General features: G+C 51.4%; 1 protein-coding gene across 3 annotated transcripts in view; it reads left to right on the top strand.

Annotated features, from left to right (window-relative positions):
* Nucleotides 1–20982, top strand: part of PCSK6 (proprotein convertase subtilisin/kexin type 6) — a gene marked incomplete at its 5' end in the record, with an annotated part of 195603 nt that overhangs the window by 105519 nt on the left and 69102 nt on the right. For all 3 annotated transcript variants that reach the window (XM_082618307.1, XM_082618306.1, XM_082618308.1), the window contains 4 exons: nucleotides 7715–7887; nucleotides 12151–12363; nucleotides 15879–15979; nucleotides 20253–20356. In XM_082618307.1, coding sequence (XP_082474433.1) covers nucleotides 7715–7887; nucleotides 12151–12363; nucleotides 15879–15979; nucleotides 20253–20356 — 591 coding nt within the window. The remainder of the gene's footprint in view (nucleotides 1–7714; nucleotides 7888–12150; nucleotides 12364–15878; nucleotides 15980–20252; nucleotides 20357–20982) is intronic.

Here is a 20982-nt window from a genome sequence, read left to right as displayed (position 1 = left end):
AGTGCTATCACTGGTTGCTATTAGTTACCAGATGCTTCACCAGACATGTATACTCGTCTGTGCCTCTCATCCTCAGAATGATTCTGCAAGTTGGATATTATCATGGCCACTTTACACCCGGGGAAGGTGACAACCAGAGAAGTTGCCTGCCATGTCCAGGTCCACACAGCTGCTGAGGCAGAGCTGGGATGTGAACTCAGGCCTGCTGACCTGAAGCCTGGGTTGTCCCTTTGTGGCTGCGGGTCTCTGATGCTGGACACAGTGGTGGCCGGATGAGGACAGCTGCCACCAAGCCCTGTGAGCAGGAACAGAAGCAGGAAGGAAGGGTCCATGGTGTGTGCGTGTATTCTTTTCCTTGTTTGAATTCACATTCCTTCCAAAGATATTTCAGCCTTGCTCTCTCTCTCAGCCTCAAATGTACTAAGCTGTGTGCCCTGTCCTTCCTCCGATAATGGGGCACCGTGGGAGGTGGAGGGAAAGGATGGCGGGCCTCACCCCGTCCTGTCTCCTCACTTAACCTCTCTTTACTCTTTCACTCTGTTAACCTTTTCTCTTTTTTTTTTAAAAATTTCAGCCCTATGTTTGATTTTCCCCTTCTCGCTCCCTGTAATGCTCCTTCCCTCTTTCCCCATCTGCTTCTGGTCAGCATTGGTGGTGGGTGGGCTCAGACTTGCCTGCACCTACCAGCCTTCAGCTCATCATCATCATCATCTCCATCATCTCACCTGCCAGGTGAGCTCCATAGACAGGGCCCTCCCTGCCAGTGCCTTGAGAGGACCCTGGGTGTGAGCCCGGCCGCTGCATCACGTCCTCCTGGCTTCATGGCCCCTCCCAGCACCCTGTGAGACAGGCTTTCCGGGCAGCCAGCTGTCCACCCCACCCCGACCTGAGCAGAACTTGCTCTGTCAGGGAACCTGCAAGGCAGGCAATGAAGCCCTCACCCCTTTAACTCTAAAGGGCATCAGTCTTTTGGGGAGTTGCTCCCCTGAACTGATGCTTAACAAGATTCAGACAGTTCCCTGGGTCAGGATGGTGTCACCTGGAACACAGCCTGTCCTGCGTCCAGCTTGGAGAAGCACCCCTGGCACCCAAGGGACAGATCCCGAGGCTGCTAGGGAGTACGGCCGTGTGCGGCTGCCAGGAACCCCTCCCGGGCCTGGCAGATGCCCTGAAACTGAAAAACTCTCTGCTCAGGCTGCATGAAGGACGTGCATCTTTTCAGTCTGTTGACTCTGTTTCTGGGAAGGAAAAATGAAACAGCAGCAGGCAAATTCCTGTTGGTGTTTTTGTTCTCTGTTTTGACTGGGGAACTGAATCATGCCTTTCTTTTCGCAACATGAGACTGTTAAGTACATAACAGCTAAATTAATCCTTGCCCATAAATTAGTTAATTATGTTAATTCAGACTCACAGAATTCAGTCTCATTCGCGGTTCCATTAAGCAGTTTAGGCTTATGAGTGTTTTAAGAGGACAGTTTAAGCTACAGTTTAATCTTCAAAGGCTCCAAGTGCATTTTCCACTGCAGGAGGATTCTAAATGCCTTGGGAGGTTTGGGGGGATTTAGTGACTGTGGGCAGCTACAGCCCCACATTCTCATCAGAGACTCCCCGCCTGCTGGGTCTGGTACCCCGAGGCTAAGAGGAGCCTTGGGAAGGAGGAGATGGACAAGCGTGGCCACAGGTCCTGCACCCTGTGTCCCCCTGGTGGCCATGCCCCCGCCACGCTGCCCTGCAGCCCCTGCCTCAAGGACAGGTGAGCCGGTTCTAGGCTGCATGCTGGGCTTCCTGAGGTTGTCCTCACAGACACTGAGCGGGAAGCAGCTCTGCTTCTGGGGGTGTGTGAGGAAGGCCGGGGAGAGCACAGGGAGCACGTCCAAGCCTACGTGACAAGCCGGTGGCCTCTGTTCTGGGTGGTGTGACTGTCTTATCGCCACCGTGTTCTGGTCTCTGTCAAAGGGCAGCTCAGGGCATGTGCTCACGTCATTGTCACAGGTGCACATCCACTAGGGCTCCTCATGTCCCCACTTGCAGGATGGATACTCGGGTCCCCATCATGCTCTTCTGTCCCCTGTCCCAAGCTGCCAGCTCTCACTGGATCGCCTTGTTCTCTGGCCCCTGCTCCCTGGTGGAGAGACCACGAAAGTCAGTCTGTTTCAAATCTCTAGAGCATTGCTGAGGTTCTTCCACTTTTTTATAGTTCTCTGAAAAATCAGCAGAACCTGATTATAAAAGAGTGACCTGTTTTAAAATAGAGATTTCATTACTATTTAAGTATGACAAGGCCCACAGATCAGGAGACAATGGCCATTGAACAGAGTTTGTTACTCACAGTTCCCAAGAGGATGGGTTATGCCTGGCGTGGAGGACACACAGAAAAGCACCAGGGTTGGTCAGGAGGCAGAGGGAGCAAGGGGACCTGTGGGCTTCAGCCTTTATTGTGGTTTCTGCAGGAAAGAATGGGCGAGGTGGGGTGAGCAGGCTTAGGATGGGCTCATTTCAGGGCTCAGGGCTTAGGAGCTGCCCCTGGTTGTATGGTACCTGGCCCTGGGGTGATTAGGGCAGGTGGAGAGTAACCCCAAGTGTAAAAGCCCCATAAAGGGGGGTGCTTGGGGTGTGAGCTCTGGATTGGTTGGTTTGCATAGGAAAGATGTGCTCCTGGGGGAGTTCTGGACCATCTCCAGGAATTGGCCAGCCCTGGGGCATGGGGGTGTCGGTCCCTGTAGGATCAGCAAGGCCCCAAGATGTCAAAGCATCAGAATACAGAAAATAAGAGACCTGGTTCAAGACCTACATAGGAGGGGCCCAGGGCTCTGTGGCAGGACAGGCCCGTGAGTTCACTGGGGCACCTCTGGCTCTAGCTGTGTTTCCACTACAGAGGGAGATTGGGAACCTAGCAGGAGGCCAGGGGAAACTTGGCTTGGCCGTCAGCCACGGGTCTCCAGGCACTTCGTGTGACAATGGCAAGTGCAGATGTGGCTCACAACCCGGCCAACCATGGCCCCCCCAGGTCCTAGGAGGAGGCTGTCACGTGTGGGTGTATTTAGAGATCTGAGAGCCCTGTTTGTCTTAGACCATAATGAGAGTTAACAGAAACCTTTTAGATTTTTAACATTTCTAAACAACTGTTGCAATCTCACTTGGCCCAGAATGGCTGTTGGTAGAACAGAATGTACTGTAGTTTTAGTGGGGGGAGAAAAAAAAACCAAAAGCCAATTCTCTGTGGATTTATGAAAATAAACTCAGAATTAATGAGCAGAATTTGTTGGGAAGGCCTATTTGTCACACTCAGGAAGCTACAATCTCATTTTACTTGCCGCTATTGCTCTAGCATTGCCATTCGTTTGCTGAAGGCAAAATACATGACTTCTAAATAAACAAAAGTGGGCCCTGTGTCCTGCTCCCCTGCCTTCCTGCAAACATTAATAACCGGCTGATAGCTGACTTCTTGTGTGTGTGTGTGTGTGTGTGTGTGTGTCTGTATGTGTATGTGTGTGTTCTTCCTGCTACCTTTTTTGGGGCTTACCAACAGAAATGTATTTTCTCTTGGTTATGGAGGCTGTGAGTCTAAGATCAAGGTGTCAGAAGATCTGGTTTCTTCCGAGGCCTCTCTCTAGACCAGCACATATGGCTGCTTTTCGCTGTGTCTTCTCGTGGTCATCCCTTAGTCTGTGTTGTCTGTGTCAGAATTTCCTCTTCTTAAAAGGACACCAGTCATGTTGGATGGGTGCCCACCCATGTGACCTCATTTCAGCTTAATTACCCCTTTAAAGACCCCGTCTCTAAAACCAGCACACTCTGATCTTCCTGTTTACTTTTTAAAATTGTTTATTTATTTATTTTATATCAAAGTACAGTTGATTTACATTGTTGTGTTGGTTTCAGCTGTACAGCATAGTGATTCAGTTTTATATATATTTTATATATAAATATTCTTTTTCAGATTCTTTTCCCATATAGGTTATTACGGAGTATTGAGTAGAGTTCCCTGTGCTATACAGTAGGTCCTTGTTGGTAATCTATTTTATATTTAGTAGTGTGTGTATGTTAATCTCAAACTCGTAATTTATCCCCCACCCTTTTCTCCTTTGGGAAAAGACAAATATCATATGATGTTGCCTATATGCGGAATCTAAAAAAAAAGTACAAATAAACTTATTTACAAAACAGAAAGAGACTCACAGACATAGAAGACAAATCCATTGCCTTTGAACATGGAACTTCTTCAGGACATTTTCAGGGGAAATGCTGTGTCTCGGGCTGCTTCACATGGGCGTCTGCATGTCCACAGGTTTGCCTTGCCTTATACAAGCCTGTGGTTTGCAAAGTCCCACCATAAATTAGGAGCAGGAAAAGGGAGGAAGGACGGTTAACTATGAAAAAAAAAGTGTTTTGGGTTTTTTTAAATACATTTATTTACTTATTTATATTTATTTTTGGCTGCGTTGGGTCATCGTTGCTGCACGCAGGCTTTCTCTAGTTATGGCGAGCAGGGGCTACTCTTCGTTGTGGTGCACGGGCTTCTCGTTGCGGTGGCTTCTCTTGTTGTGGAACACAGGCTCGAGGCGTGTGGGCTTCAGTAGTTGTGGCACACGGGCTCAGTAGTTGTGGCTCGTGGGCTCTAGAGCACAGGCTCAGTAGTTGTGGCGCACGGGCTTAGTTGCTCCGTCGCATGTGGGATCTTCCTGGACCAGGGCTCGAACCCATGTTCCCTGCATTGGCAGGCGGATTCTTAACCACTGTGCCACCAGGGAAGTCCCGGTTGTTTTTTTTTAACTTCATCAAGAGTCTTGTAAAATCATTGCTTTCATCAGGTTCTCCTGGGGCCTTGAAACTATCGTTGGGTGCAGGCCAGTTTATGGAAAGTTTATTGTTTCCTGCGAGGCAAGCTGTGTGATTCTTCCCTGGGGGCTGAGCCCTGGCAGCACTAGGAGTTGTCCACCCAAACGCAAACCTGTCGGGTCCTGCAAAGCCCCACCCTCCTCCTCCTCACACTCCTCCCACCTGGTGCCACAGACGGGCCCTTGGAGTGGACGGCTCAGGCCTGCTCATCCTACCCTGGGAGCCCTGAACCCAGCCCACTGCTGAGTCGTGAGCACGCTAACAACCATGAGTGGATCTGCCATCCAAATGATTTGTCCACATTATTTTTGTACCTGACAGTTTATGGGAAATGGGTCTTTATTTTTTCATTGGAGAAATGACTGTTTTCTTCAGTTTGGCGTTTCCAGAGAGCCATTCACATTTAAAGCTAATATTGGAACAGCAGGTTTCCACTGAAAATATTTACCTTTTCCTTGTTGTCAACTTGTCAGTGTTGGGGAAAATAGATGCTTCATTAAAATCTAAATACATTATGCTTTCTTTCTCACACGTCAGTCACTCTTCCTCCAAGATGAGGAGCATTGTGAGAAGTGCTGGGAAAGCATTCTGGTCTTATGTTTTCACTTATTTTAGATGTCATCTGGCATCTCGTTCTTGTTCAAAAAGAGGCATCCCAACACCTATCACTGGCATGGAGAAGCCCTAGGATAACAGGTTAAATGTCACCCCTAGGACATCAGGATTGATTGTGGCTACAGTGTGACCGGCGGGGTCTCTTGCCCTGGAAAATCCATTGCCAAATAGAAGGGCATAAAGAAAGCAGCTGCCATTTCTCAAAAAGCACAGGGCCCCAGGGCCTTAACAAATATTTAATCCTCCCGACTACCCTGGCAGGTAAGTTTTGTGGAAAACAAGGGCTCGGACAGTTTGAGACCCTGGGCCAAGGTCACACGCAGCCGAGATGAGAATCCACCCCAGGACTGTCTGACCCCTGCTCTCTTTCCCCAGCTGTGAGCTGCTCTTTATTTTGCCTGGGACCCCGCCTTTGCCACACCACATGGCCAACGTCCTGTACTGGTTATGTCCCCTCCTTGGGATTCATGGCTCCAAGAGCCCCTGGGCCCAGTGTCTCTGACGCAGCCAAAGAGACGAAGGCCCTGGGCACACAGACTAGCAACTGGGAAGGATGGTACTTGGGGCTACTCTGAGTCTCCTCGTCCACCCAGATATCTGAGAAAGGAGAAAGTGCAATGAGCTGATGCAGCAGAAGTGGCCCCACCCCACGACAGATGCCCCCAAACCCAGAAAAGATTTGGCCCTCGTTATAACCCCCTTGATCTTCAAAGGGAAATTGGCTCCCACTCTCTTGAAATTAAGAACCTCTGTTTATCAGAAGACACCATAATGAGTGAGAAGACGAGGCATCAACTGGGAGAAGATGTTTACAACATACATAACCAAGAACGGATGAATTCCCAGTACAAGCAAAGCTAAGCAGTGTATTATGCATACAGTTGTATTAAAACACCCATTTTTAAAGGCAATGGAAAGACTAGTCCAAAATTCTGAGCAGTTTCCTCTGTGAGGGGCAGGGCCTGGGTTGAGGCCACAGTGGCTCAAGTTCATGTTTTCCCTAAATGGATGTTCATGTGTGTCTGTTATTTTATTAGGCTTTATAACTGACACGTTTGTGCCAGGCAATCCTTCATACATGTCAAATAGTAAATGTTTTAAAAATAAAGGTAAAAAGTAGTTATTAACAACCCCTGGAGGTAGGTTTCACTATCCCCGTTTTTACAGATGGGGTCAGACTAGCTGCTGACACACACTGGGTACTTACACTGTAGGCACTTTATATGAACCGTCTTTTTTAGTGTTTATGGCACCTCTATAGATACAATAATTTTCATCATCACAGTTTGTAGAAAACAGAAGCTTAGTGAGACAAGGTAGCTCTTGCAGTCACTAGCTGGTCACAACTGGTGGTCAAAGCAGGGCTTCCCCCGTGGCCTGCCCCATGTACCTCCCGTGGGTGAGGTGGTGACAAGGCGTCTACCCCCACTTGTCCTGTGCTGCAGTCTCCGTGTCTGAACGATGGTGGCATCCCCACGCTGTCTGCTGCCAGGCACCTGAGGTTCTGAATCACTCGGGCGGTCATAGACCGGGAGGCCCAAATCACAGACAGTTATGTCCCACAGTTCTGGAGGCTAGAAGTCCAAGATCAAGGTGCTGGCCCACTGGTTCCCCATGAGGCCCACATGGTGGCTGGCAGATGACCACCATCTGTGTCCTCACACAGTGGAGGGGAGAAGAAGCCAGCGAAGGGTGCTAGTCCTGCCCTGGGGCCACCCTCCTGACCTCACCTAAACCTAGTTACCTCCTGAAGTCCCACCTCCAGATGCCCTCACCTTGGGGTTAGGGCTCCAGCATGTGAATCTGGAGGGACACAAGCGTTCAGTCCATGGTAGGCAGGGATGAGGGAAAGGGAAATAGATGGAGAGCCGGCAGGTAAAGCGGACGGTGTTGAAGTCTGTCTCTGCTGCTCCCTTTGAAGGCTGTCCAGCTATAAGGAGCTGGTTCTCTGATGACCTCAGCCCCTTCCTCGGTCAGCACCCCTGTGGCTGTGAGTACCCTTGTTGAGTGATGTCACCCGGGCCTAATCTCACTCTTGTTTTGCCGTGAAGGTCTCTGACATTGTGTTTGAGTACAGTTTCGAGGTTCTAAGAGCAGGAGTTTCCAGTAGCTTGGTGTCCCAGCTAAGCATGGGGCCCAGATGCTGTGCCCAGCACCCCGGACAGCTGTGCGGGGACCAGTGGCCGTGCGGGACCAACATCCACACGGAACCCCCCACCCACTCACCTTCCATGTGACTGTCACGGGCCTGTGCTTCCAGGCATCCGCATGCTGGATGGAGACGTGACCGACGTGGTGGAGGCCAAGTCCCTGGGCATCAGACCCAACTACATCGACATTTACAGCGCGAGCTGGGGGCCAGACGACGACGGGAAGACGGTGGACGGGCCCGGCCGACTAGCCAGACAGGCCTTCGAGTACGGCATTAAAAAGGTGTGAGTAACCCAGAGCTGCGAGGGAGCCTCAGGGATGGGGGGAATAGTGAAAATATTTAACAGTGAGAAATCAGAAGGAATAAAGCCAAAAAGATAATATTAAAAATACTCTCGGGCCTCCCTGGTGGCGCAGTGGTTGAGAGTCCGCCTGCCGATGCAGGGGATACGGGTTCGTGCCCCGGTCTGGGAGGATCCCATATGCCGCGGAGCGGCTGGGCCCGTGAGCCATGGCCGCTGGGCCTGCGCATCCGGAGCCTGTGCTCCGCAACGGGAGAGGCCACAACAGTGAGAGGCCCGCATACCGCAAAAAGAAAAAAAAAAAAAAAAAAAATACTCTCAATCCGACAAACCCAAAGATGATCTTCCAAATGCTCTTTTAACTCTTCTATGCATATAGAAGGAACTGGGTTCACTCACCTTTTTAAGAAACAAATATGGGACCATCTTCATGCTGTTTCGCAGTATGTCTTATTAAACAACCAACATGTCATATAGGTAAGAAGAATCTTGTCACATAGGTAACAGTAAATAAACTTGAGGGACTTCCCTGGTGGTCCAGTGGTTAAGACTCCGTGCTTCCACTGCAGGGGGCGTGGGTTCCATCCCTGGTCAGAGAACTAGATCCCACATGCCATGCAGTGTGGCCCCCCCCGCAAAAAATTTAAAAAAATAATAAATTTGAGCAGCATACACACAAAATTAGAGTGACACAGCGGAGAGCCCCAAAGCAGGACGGCGATGGTGCCAGGACCAGAGCGAGGGAGAAGTCACTTGGGGGCTCAGGGAAGTGGCCGTCCACCAATAAGAGCAGAAGGACGTCACTTCATTACAGAGTAGCTGTTCCAGAAAGTACCAGCTGATCACTCACCAGCCCCCTGGCTCTGAGCCTTGGAGCCTGACTGCCCCCAGCTGAGGGGTGTATGCAGGTGGGTGGTGGGGATCCTAGACTAACCACCTGGCCTGTTAACTGGGACAGTGCAGGTGGAAGGGGTGTCTGGACCTCAGCCCACCTGCTCACAGGAACCCCGAGCCATGGAGCTGTCTGCGTCCATCACGGGGAGTGTGCTCACCCAGCACCCCCGAAGCAGCAGGTCTTGGCTGTGTTCCCTCCCTGCCAGCTCGCAGCCCAGTGTGTTTAGGACGTCTGGGGTGGACCCCACTGGGGGCTACACCGAGCAAACATCTGAGCATGGGCCCTCCACCCACCGGCCGAGGGGGAGCAGAGGAGGCTGGCAGGCTCCTCTCGGGAGGTCCAGCCCGGTCACTCTGTGGTCATCAGTTCTGGGTCCCTGTGAGTCAGAAAAGCCTGGTGGGGGGGGTGTCCTGGAGATGACCCAGCTCTTACAAGCAGGGTGGCAAGGCAGATTTATGGGTGAGGACAGCTTCTTGGAGCAGACACAGAGCTGTGGTCAGCGTCCGGGTGGCCCTGGGAGGCCCGGCGATGCTGGCAGGGTTGGGTCAGGAGGTCCAGGCATCCCCAAGGCAGGGTTTATACCTCTGACTTCTACAGGAAACAGGACGGGGGGCCAGGTCAAGCCCATTTTATTATCTATATTTTTTAAACATTTTTTAAAAGTTCTTAACTTATTGTAAACCATGCATGATTAAAATGTGCTTAATAAGTAGTTAATAAATCAAATAGTACCAGAGGATTATAGTGAAAGCAGCCCTTATCGCCCTCTGCCCATCCCTCCGTGCCTGCTTCATTCAGCTCTCAGGGGAGTGTGGAAGGTTCGGAGAGGACCATGTGGTTCCCTGCCATTCTTGTCACAGTTTCTTGAAATAGTGAAGTCATTTCATTTTTTTTTTTAGTCATTCTGAATAAAATATGCCACATGCCACATAGGGAGCCTTTAGATCGCAGCTGTCTGAAGTTGTCACTGAAAATCTTCCTAGAGGTTTGATGATCTCAGACCGAACCACATTCTGCCATCTGTTTTTCCTCCTCGACGCCCTGTTTGTCACCTATATCCTTTTTCTGTAAAATCTGACTTCATCTTTGGTAGATGGTGTGGGTTGGTGGTAGGAGACATCAGACTCTGTACCTTGGCATAAGGATGTGTTTGATGTTGGTCCTCATGTGGCTTGTCACCCAGAAGGGGAGAGTCATTGTCACTGTAGCTGAAAGCACTGGCTTTGTCCAGATGCCGGGCATTTGCTAGCCCTCTGAGTCCATGGATGAGGTCTCTGCTTCCCAGGCAAGATGCTCAAATACCTTCTGATGGTGTTGAGGTGGTGGCTTCCTGAACAGAAGTGCAAGTTCATTGCCGGGGTTGAAATGTCCCCTAGAGCCTCTGTCCTGTGGCTTCCATAGGAACAGAAGACCCGGAAAGTGAAAATGCGGTCCTCAGAGATGGCTCAGACCTGGGTGTTTCCTCTGCCTCGTTCCCACGTTCCCTTTCCAGGAAACTGTTTTCAGAAGGGAAAGAGGCTTTGGACGCCTTGATGCCTGTGAGAACTCATGGGTCTAGTGGTACCTGCAAAGTGCAAGGTGAAGAGATGCAAATCTTTGGCATTTAGGCCTCTGTTATTCAAAGTGGGGTCCCAAGCAGCAGAGCTGGCATCACTTGGGAGCCCGTCAGAAGTGCAGAATCTTGGGCTCACCTGGACCAGCTGACCCCAAGTCTGCTATGTAGCGAGACCCCCGGGGATTCTCCTCACGAGTGTGAGAAGTGCTTTTTGAGGCCATTCTCCATGCTGCTGGAGCAGTAAGGTCGCTTGCCTTGCTTTGCAAAATGACAGCCTTTGATAAATAATTTGGAGTGAGGTGAGGAGTTGGAGGTGAAATAAAGATGGGCTCTGATGGGTTCAGTACCCTTTCATTCCAGTTTTCGTTGCTTTGAACGAGCTTCTGATTAATCTTTTCCTACAGGTAGTTATGGGCACAGACCCACGCATGTCCTTAGTCCTGTGTGCCTTTTTTCCAGAAGGTTGCCCTTTTTGCTAACTGTAAGTAACCTTTCTGTCGAGCTCTTGGCCGTTTGGGCAGGTCTACCTTTGAGATGTGGAAAACGAAGTGGATGAGGCAGTTTTGAGCCCTGGGACTGGGCTGTCCCTCGAGCCTCAGGTTGGAACTGGTGGGTTGTGGGAGTGAAGGCAAACAGGCACAAAAGGGTGGGGACCTGTGGCCTACTTGGTCCAAAAGTGGGGTGTCCTGGTGCTTCTGGAGCAGGTGGGTGCCCTCAATCCGGGTGGACTTGAGCTCCAAGGGTGTGTCAAGCATCCTGTCAGAAGCAGGGCTTCGGTCGGGCTATGGGGAATTGTAGGATTCTGTTGAAAATTTTCTTTAAATTGGCCAGTTGTTGGGCCTAAGTGTCAGTTTCCTCCTGTGTGTTTAGACAGGAGTATCCTTGGCAAGGATGCTGGAGCCACCAGCCCACGTGGAGACGGGTATTGGCACCGCTCTCTGGGTCTGGCTGTGCCCACCAACGGTCCAGCCTTTCGGACCGAACGGGTCAGTTCCGTCTTGGAACTGGTGTTCTTCTTTAGCTGGTGTTGGTGGCTAGGATGAGTGTTGGTTGGATCCCATGGGTGTGGGTTGGAGAGGCTGCAGGAGCTCCCCTGACCTGCTCCTGTCTCCCAGAGACTTGCTGTCACGTGTGTGTCCTTAAATGTGAAAACCTACACACAGGTGAAGCCGCCGGCCTTGGTTGCGCTGGCAGTGTGGCCGCTTCAACGCTGACCCATGGGGAAGCCCCGGGGCGCTCTCCTAGGATGGCCCCGGGGTGTTCTGGCCCTCGGCCCTTGTTCCTGCAAATCCTGGGCCCACCCGCTTTTCAAGGAGCTCGCTCTCCAGGAAGGATGCTTCTGCAGCTGGGTTTTCAGGAACTTTTGCCCTCTTCCTCCCCCAGAAAAATTAACGTCATAAATTCAGCCGTCAGCTTTCATCTCAGTGTACTTGGGGGCGCTGCTTGGTCTTTCTGATCGTGGGTCATTGTGCTAGAAATTACTGGTGTTGCTCTGGGACAGAACAGCTTGTGTGAGGGCCTTGATTTTCCCGTGAAGAACAGGGAGGACTTTCTGGGCCAGCTTCTCAGTATGATGCTGTGATTCTGTGGTGTCATGGATGTTGCCGCCAACACTCTATGAAAATTGGAAGGACAGAGCCCACCAGCCCACAAACCACGTGCTGGGCGGCCTCTGTCTGGTCTGAGTGCATCCTCCTCGGCCCCCTCCCTCTTCAGGGGCGGAGGGGGGCGCTGGACAGGGGTGAGACCAGCTGGGGGTCCGTGTGGGCTGACGCCTGTCCTCTCCCCTCCAGGGCCGGCAGGGCCTGGGCTCCATTTTCGTCTGGGCGTCGGGGAACGGCGGCCGAGAGGGGGACCACTGCTCCTGCGATGGCTATACCAACAGCATCTACACCGTCTCCGTAAGCAGCACCACCGAGAATGGCTACAAGCCCTGGTACCTCGAGGAGTGTGCGTCCACCCTGGCCACCACCTACAGCAGCGGGGCCTTCTACGAGCGCAAAATCGTGAGTCCTCGGCGGAACCCCGGGGATGAGCTCCTCGTCCCAGTCCCAGGAGGACGGGCCAGTCAGGGCAGTGTGTACCTGGCCCCGAGCCCAGCCTTGCCATCAGGGAACTAGTTGTGCCTCAAGGTAAACCCCAGGCCCTTGGCAACCTTCCTCAGACCCTGCCTTTCTAATTTTGGCACAGAATACCAATTAAAACCCTCTCTGTCTCTAGGGATCTAAAAATACCCTTTAAGAACGGGGTGTATTCTCAGCACGGTGTCATTTTTTAGCTTTCTGTGGTCACATCGCTTGGGATCCAACTGGCCAGTTCAGTTTCAACGTGCAAAACAGAGTGAGAGAAAGTCTTGCTTCTGTACTGAAACAGTTTAGCAATCCGAGTGTCCTAGGTGTTCCCTTCCTCACAAAAGGACTTTTCCAGACACTTCAGGTTGAGAGTGGTTTCTGTCGGTCACGCTCACTTCAATGAACATAAGTGTGGTTTATCTTTTAGAAAGTAACTTTTAGTTTAGTGATGGGTGAAGTTTGTGCTTGTTCCTTCTCTACGTGCTTTCCTACTTTAAAAAAATGTAAGAGGGGAGGGTTTCAAGTTGAAGTCAATGCAGAATTCAAATGCACAGTAGTTAAGATGGTTTTTAGACCTTTAAAAAAAGGAGACCGTGGAGCTGGCCAACTGGTTTAACCTGAAAGCTCACTGGCCTCTTTTCATTTCTCCTGTTGCCTGGCCACATCTTTAGACATTACTTGCAGGCAGATTTTTACATTTTTCTGCGGGAGCGTGCAGGCTTCCCGTTCCCTGATTTGCTCTGCACCAGCGGGAAGGTCGGCCGCGATCCTCCCACCGCCAGCCTGGCAGCGGCCCGGGCTGGTTCACGAAGGTATTAATTTATTTTGCTTTTCTACTGGACCGTGCACCCCTGGGATGGGGCTGAGATTCTGAATGGCGTCCTGTTCATTTAGGAATCTAGCTCGTTTGAACACGGACTTGCTGGAGTCTCATTAAGCAGAACCTGACAGAGGCCTTGGCTGGAGGGGGCAGGGAGGTGCTGTGTGCGAGGGGCTCTGTGCTGGGTGGATGCCATTCCCCATCCCTGGGAGCAGGGCTTGCAGCTTTACTTGCTTAATTAATCACACGGCATCTGCATGTGTGTACGTGTGCATGCGTGGGCACACGCCTTAGCTATAAAATGCCTTAATTTCTTTTTCTCTTTTCAAAAAATTCTCTGAGCCCTAATGTATGGTAAGAAGGGTGTCGTTGGGCAGAGGGTGAAAGAGAAAATCACACTCATTGCAGCTGCTGTCCTGGTGCTCGTCCCTGGTAGTATGGGTGGCAGGTTGTTTTTTGTTTTGGTTTTTGTTTTTTCCCCCAACTCAACAAGGCCAGGTGTTTGCTCTGAATCCCTTAGTCCCTTAGAGACCCTGCCAGGGGGTGAGCCCCTTCCCTGGATGGTGGGCAGCTCGCGTCTGCAGGTTCAGGCAGGTGTCCATGGAAATTGGAGCTCAGGCCCCTCGTCCTCTTCTGTTGCTACCGCCCAGCGAGTGCCGACCTGCGAGGGATTGCCCGGTGCTGAGACAGGGCTTGTGATCAAATAAGTTGCACCTAAAGCAGCATCTCTCCCTCATTTCATTCACTCACTGAACACGGCCAAGTACCAAGCAAGATGTAGAGTTTCAGGAAGGGGCTGCCCACCTTAGTTCAGCCATCCCCTCCCTGTGGGGAGGCCCCTCTTCTCACGCCCCTTTCTCTGAGGCTGGAGAGCCAGCACGGGCCTTACCTGCTTGGCCGTTTGGGCAGGTCTACCTTTGAGATGTGGAAAACGGAGTGGATGAGGCAGTTTTGAGCCCTGGGACTGGGCTGTCCCTCGAGCCTCAGGTTGGAACTGGTGGGTTGTGGGAGTGAAGGCAAACAGGCACAAAAGGGTGGGGACCTGTGGCCTACTTGGTCCAAAAGTGGGAGCTTGGTCTCCTGCCCACCCAATCTCAGTTTCCCTCACTGGCCACCTTTGACTGAGTATAAGTATGTGCCAGGTGCCAGCTGTGCTTTCACAGGAGCCCCGTGAAGGACTTGGCATTAAGCCCCTTTGCAGATGAAGATCCTGGGGTCAGAGAGGTTGCATCCTCATTCCTGCTCCCTTGCCCTCCCCAGTGTCAAGGTCCTGCTGAACTAGGAGGGGGGAGGAGGCTGGTCTCCACCAGCATCCCTGTCAAATCTTCCTCTGTGTGTGTGACACGGGCTGGATCCCTCTCACTGGTGATGGTCAGCCCAGCTGAGTCATGAGGAAGGAAAATGCTGTGTTTGGAAGAGGATCTGGACTGTCACCGCGGGGGAAATGCGTTCTTAAGGGTTTTGCAGATGGGTTGCTGGAGCTTTGCAGTTGGTGGGCATATTGGTCTCCTATTGCTGTCATAACACATTGTCCCAAACTTCGCAGCTGGAGACAGCACAGCTGTGTCCTCTCACAGCCCTGTGGGCCAGAAGTGCTGCAGCCTCCACTGGGTCTCACGAGGCTGATGTCCAGGTGTTGGCCGGGCTGCAGTCCTTTCCAGAGGCTGGAGGGAGAATCCATTCATTGTTCATCCAGGGTGTTCACAGAACTTAGTTCCTGGTGGTTATAGGACTGAGCTCCTGTTTTCCTTGTGGGCTGGCTGCCGAGGGCTGTTCCCAGCTTCTGCGGGCCACCCATGTTCCTGGCTTTTGTCCCCCCAGCGCCGTCTTCAAAGCCAGCAGGGACGGTCAGGTCCCTCTTAAGCCTCATCTCTCTGACAGACTTTTGAGGGCCCTGTAATTACATCGGGCCTGCTAAATAATCCAGGATAAATCCCCGATTTAAGTTCAGCTGGTTAGCAGCCTTAGTTCCACCTGCAAAATGCATGGGAGTCACACTAGGGCCAGTGTCCCATCCAGCACAACAGGTGTCTCCCAGCTGTACCCACGCATGCTTCTCCGTTTCAGTTCAAAGGGAAGGTGCAGTCAGGCTGGACTGTGGTGAGGCCCAGAATCAGTGCCCACCCCCGTCACCAAGGGACACAGGTGTAGCTCCTGCTGCAGACAGAACTGGGTGCTCTGGGACACTGTCAGCTACCTGGGAGGACGTCCTGGTGGAGAGAGTGCTCTGTGACCTTCTCTGACCGATGGCCGACCTCTGGCTCACGGCAGAGATGCTCTTTGGGCCAGACGGCACCTGCACGTGTTTCCCTGCTCTGAAGTCTGGAGTGAATTGGGGGTTTTTGATGGGGGCCCTGGCAGGGGGTCTTGCCGCGGAGGCCCCTCTGTTTCATTCTGTCTCTCTTTTGAGTCTCGGGCTGCATCTGCAGTGGTGGGGGGCTGTGGCCTTGACCCCCTGTTCCCACCCCGCCATCACCCTGTTGCTGCAGGGGGTGCCAGACACGCGGAAACCTCCGTTGCCAAGGTGTGTCTGCATAGCACCTCTTCCATCCCTGGGGCCAAGGTCACGCCTGCCCAGGGGCAGTGTCCTGAGCAGCCTCTGACCTGGCTGCTTGCTGCCCCCGCCCAGGTGACCACGGATCTGCGCCAGCGCTGCACCGATGGCCACACCGGGACCTCAGTTTCGGCCCCCATGGTGGCCGGCATCATCGCCTTGGCGCTGGAAGCAAAGTAAGTTCCCACCTACCTTCTCTCCTTTTCCTTTTTTTAAAAAAGTTTTTATCGTGGTAAAATACACATAACGTAAAATTTACGTTTTACACACCATTTTAAGGGTGATGCTCATTAAGCACATTCACTGTTGAGTGACTGTTGCCGCCAGCCATCTGCAGAACATTTTCGTCTGCCCAGACTGAAGCCCTGTACCCATGAGATAGCTTCCTGTGTGGTCTGCTGGGGCTGCCATAATGAAACACCACAGACGGGGCTTAAACAACAGAAACGTACGATCTCACAGTTCTGGAGGATAGAGGTCTAAGATCGCGGTGTCGGCAAGTCTGTTTTCCTCTGAGGCCTCTCTCCTTGGCGTGTCAGTGGTCCCCTTCTCCCCATGTCCTCACGTGGCCTCTGTGTGTGTGTGTTTAGATCCTTCTATAAGGACACCAGTCATGTTGGATCAGAGCCCACCCTAATGACCCCATTTCACCGTAATCACCTCTTTACAGACCCCATCTCCAAGTGCAGTCACGTCTGAGGTCCTGGGGGTTGGGGCCTCAACGTGTGATCTTGGGGAAGGGACGCAATGCAGCCCATAACACTCCCCATTTCCCCCTCACCCAGCTCCTGCCAACCACCGTTCTAGTTTCTGTCTTGATGAACCTGACTCCTCTCGGACTTCAAATCTGTGGGATCACAGAGTGTTTGTCCTTCTGTGTCTGGCTCACTTCACTCAGCATAGCGCCCTCCAGGTTCACGTCAGGGTTTCTCCTTAACGGGCATGAGTGGCTTCTTCCCTTCTCTCCCGTTTTCCAGCTCACAGTCTCCTGCCCTTCGTAGGAGCACAGGGAGCCGGCGGGGGGGGTGCCCCAAACCTGCATCGCACCCCCAGACCACGCTTTAGGCTGATACAGCTGCCCTTTGTCAACTTTAGTTCATAAGCTGACAATACAGTGGTGATGATTTATCTGCTTTAAGCTGAATAAAAACCCTAGAGTTGTCAATGGGTGGATAGTTCAGAAAAAGAGAGTCTACTACACATACAGTCATGGGGTCAAAAACAGATTTTAGTTTAAATATCAAAACTGGCTCAGAACAACCCAGCCCTTTGAAGGAGTCATTTGCCGCAGATGAGATTTTAACTGATTCAGAAGTTATATTTGGGTTGCCGCAATCCTTCTAATTACGTATGTTTGCTTGTTGATTTGCATCAGGCGAAAGAGCGTAAAACTCAAATGCTACCCATTTCACAAAGAAAGAGCTAAATATGTTTGATTTTCAGGCCGAAATGATAGCTTCTGTGTCCTGAGGCTCATTTAAAAAACGCTAAATAGTTGCTTGTGTGGAAAGTTGCTTTCACATACTTGGTGATTCGTTGTTTTATATTTTCTTTCCTTCCTTGCTGGAAACATGGAAGGAGTTTTGTTAGTTGAAACTAAATAGAAAACAAACTCCGCTTTGTGCCGGATTGTCCCATTAAACTTGGCCTGTGGACTCATGAATTCCCCGATCACTGCCTCATCATTTTAGCTCATCCTCAGAATTTTACAAGTGGTAGGTCAAGCACACGTCATTGGAAACAGCGTCCACTTAGAGCATTTAAACACGTAGGGTTGGTCCAGGAAGGAACTTGGTGTAACCAGGGTCACTGCCGGCCTCAGCTGAGGGGCTTTGGAGGCCAGGGTAGTATCTGGACAGCTGCTCACGTGTGCAGCAATTTTGCTGTGGAAGGAGGCCGGGCAAAGCCAGGTCATCTAGGGGGAGAAGCTCTCGGGGGTGCAGGAGGCCTGCGGGCAGCGTGTGACAAGGATGAAAGAAGAGCCTTATGTGTGAGAACCACCCCCAAGGCCCAGCAATCCCTTCTTCTTTAAAAAACCATTTTAAACACCATTTCTTAGACATGTTTTCATACAACTATATATGTGATTTCATTACTATCATCAAAAATAAAATGGAGTTTCTCCTAGTAAGATGGTTTCTCACATCCTCCCTTTCTAAACCCTTTCTGTGTCAGCTCTGAAGCCCAGGTTTCGTGGCATCTGTGCTGAGCTCCCAGAGGGCTGGCTTTCTCCATCCTGGGTGGACCCTGTGGATGTGAGGGGTGATGAGCCCGGCCAAGCAGGGGAAAGGGCGGCAGGCACATCTGCCGTCTGGAATACAAAGCCTGTGCATGCGCCTCTCCACCAGCGGGCAGGGCCGTGGGCCACTCGGGGCCCCAGATCCTCCTCTAACAGTGAGGCTGGCTGTGGTCCTCAGGAGGGCAGTGGATAAGGGGAGGATAGCAGGTCACCTTGTGCCAAGAAAAGGTCTGGAAACTGTACTGAGGGGAACAGTTGGGATAGGCAACCAGGAGGCCACTGACTGGCCGGGGACCAGCACAGTGTCAAGAACGTGGTGGAGAAATCAGGGGAAGCCAGAGCTAGAGCCCAGAGAGCGGGAGCCCCCAGGGAGGAGGAGTACACAGGCCCCCCAGGACTCAAGCCACAGGTGAGTTTCTAGTACTAAAGCAGGCAAAGAGGGGGCATTTGTTGGGAAAGTAAAATAGTGCAGCTGCTGTGAAAAACAGTGTGATGGCTCCTCAAAAAATGAAACAAAGAATTGCCATATAATTTAACAATTCCACTTGTGAGTGTGCACCCAAAAGGACTGAGAGCAGAGACTCGAAAAGATATTTACACAGCCATGTTCACAGCAGCATTACTCACAATAGCAGAAGGTGGAAGCAACCCAGATGTCCATCGATAGATGAATGTGGCCTATGGAATGTCATTCGGCCTTGAGAAGGAAGGAGTTTCTGACCCCTGCAGCACCGTAGACGAACCTGAAAGACATTATGCTGAGTGAACTAAGCCAGTCACAGAAGGACAGATAGCTTGGGACTCCACTTCTGTGAGGCACCTGCAGTCATCAAATCCATAGAGACAGAAAGTAGGATGATGACCTGGCCAGGGGCCTGGGGGAGGGATGGGGAGTGAGTGTTTGGTGGAGGCAGAGGTTCAGTGGGTTGAGATGATCACGTCCTGGAGACGCACAGTGGTGACGGCTGCACAGCACAGTGAATGTACTTAATGGCACTGAACTGGACGCTTAAAAACGGCTGAGATGGTACATTTTATGTTATATGTATTTGCAGACACACACACAAAGAGTGGGCAGTTGGAAAGATGCCTGTGAGGACTGGCCAGGGCAGGTGCTATTTAAGAAGAGGTGGCGAGGGCTTCCCTGGTGGCGCAGTGGTTGAGAGTCCGCTTGCCGATGCAGGGGACACGGGTTCGTGCCCCGGTCCGGGAAGATCCTACATGCCGCGGAGCAGCTGGGCCCGTGAGCCATGGCCGCTGAGCCTGCGCATCCAGAGCCTGTGCTCCGCAACAGGAGAGGCCACAACAGTGAGAGGCCCGCGTACCGCAAAAAAAAAAAAAAAAAAAAGAGGTGACGAAGGCCACGTCCAGGGAGCTCGCGCTCTTTTTTTTTTTTTTTTTTTTTTTGGGGCCGTGCTATGTGGCTTGCAGGATAGGATCTTAGTTCCCCAACCAGGGATCGAACCCATGCCCCCTGCAGTGGAAGCACAGAGTCCTAACCACTGGACTGCCAGGGAAGTCCCCAGGGAGCTCCCATTCTTGTCTGTGACACAGTCCTAGCGCTGTGGACAGAGCAGGGTTCTGAGAGCATCGTTGTCAGGTGGATCCTGTTTTGAGGAGCGTTGAAAAGGCAAGCAAGTGTATCTTAGTGTCCAAGATATCTCATCTCTGCATTTTTAATCGTGGGCAAGTGTTCTTTTAATGAAATGTTTCTACTCTGCACCAAAAGGAATATATTGTTAATGTAGAATTACTAAAATCTCAAATTCTAGTGTGTGGGCAGTGGTCCTGGGTATGGGGTCTGGGTAGGTGATGGCTGGGCATGCCCCGGCCCACAGAACGCTCACTCACGTGGTAAAGACTAGTCCAGATTCTCCCAGCATGTGCTGATACGTAAGGCTGTCCTCTCCCCGGGGCCAGAGTTTGCCTTAGAGCCTCATACAGACTCAGGTGGGTCGTGGTAGCAAGGCTGGGCTTTAACACGGTGGGTTTTTGGTCACGCATTGTACTATCTTACCTCAGGGTTTGATGACTAGAAACCGTTCTTTACAGAGAGGTTGTGACCCTTGACCCTTGACAAGGAGGGGAGCCTGCGGAGCCTTCCTCAAGTCCAGGCGTGAGCCCGGCTCCCAATGCCCCACCTCTGATGGGCCTTGCGGCCACCTTACAGACACACATGAGTACAGCCGTCTGTCCTTGTGTCATTGCAGCAGCCAGCTGACCTGGAGGGACGTCCAGCACCTGCTGGTGAAGACGTCCAGGCCGGCCCACCTCAAAGCAAACGACTGGAAGGTGAACGGTGCTGGTCATAAAGGTGCGGCCAAGACTCCAGGGCTGGGTGGGTCCTGACCTCCTGGAGCCCCTATGGGCGGGGGCATGAATTTCTCAGAAAGAACCCCCAAATAACATTAATTATGTGTCACGAGAATGAAAAGTACAAATCCAGTAGTTTAATAAGGTCACTCAAGTTCTGGGCTCGCTAAGCCTCACGACTTCTGCCACGTCAGAGGCCACTTGTACCAGTATTGACTTCATGGTTCTCTTTAAATGGGCTTGCCTATTTTTTTTTTTTTTACACAAAGAAATATATTTTAAAGGGAAGCTCTATTACATCTAGTTAATCATGGGTTTGATGTGTAGTTATGTTTTTTCTAATGCACATTAAAACAAATCCATAATTATTAAGATAAATGATGTTTGCTTATGTGCCACCTAAGGACAACTTGCATTCTTAGCCCTGGGTAGCTCTACAATTTTGAAACTATCCCTCAGTTTCCTCACCTGTACAAGGAGGACATTGAGATGGTTATATAAATTACTTTCTAACTATAAAACTTCTGTCAGCAAGCCCTTGTGTCTTAAAAGGGCTCTATCCCCATCATAGCCTGGGACAGACCCAGGTACCATGAAATCAACCCACCATCCAGGCTTGTAACCCAG

This window comes from Mesoplodon mirus (genome assembly GCF_964341445.2).
Source record: "Mesoplodon mirus genome assembly, chromosome: 4".
In the NCBI taxonomy this organism is placed as follows: domain Eukaryota; kingdom Metazoa; phylum Chordata; class Mammalia; order Artiodactyla; family Ziphiidae; genus Mesoplodon; species Mesoplodon mirus.
This window is presented reverse-complemented; position numbering and strand designations above follow the sequence as displayed.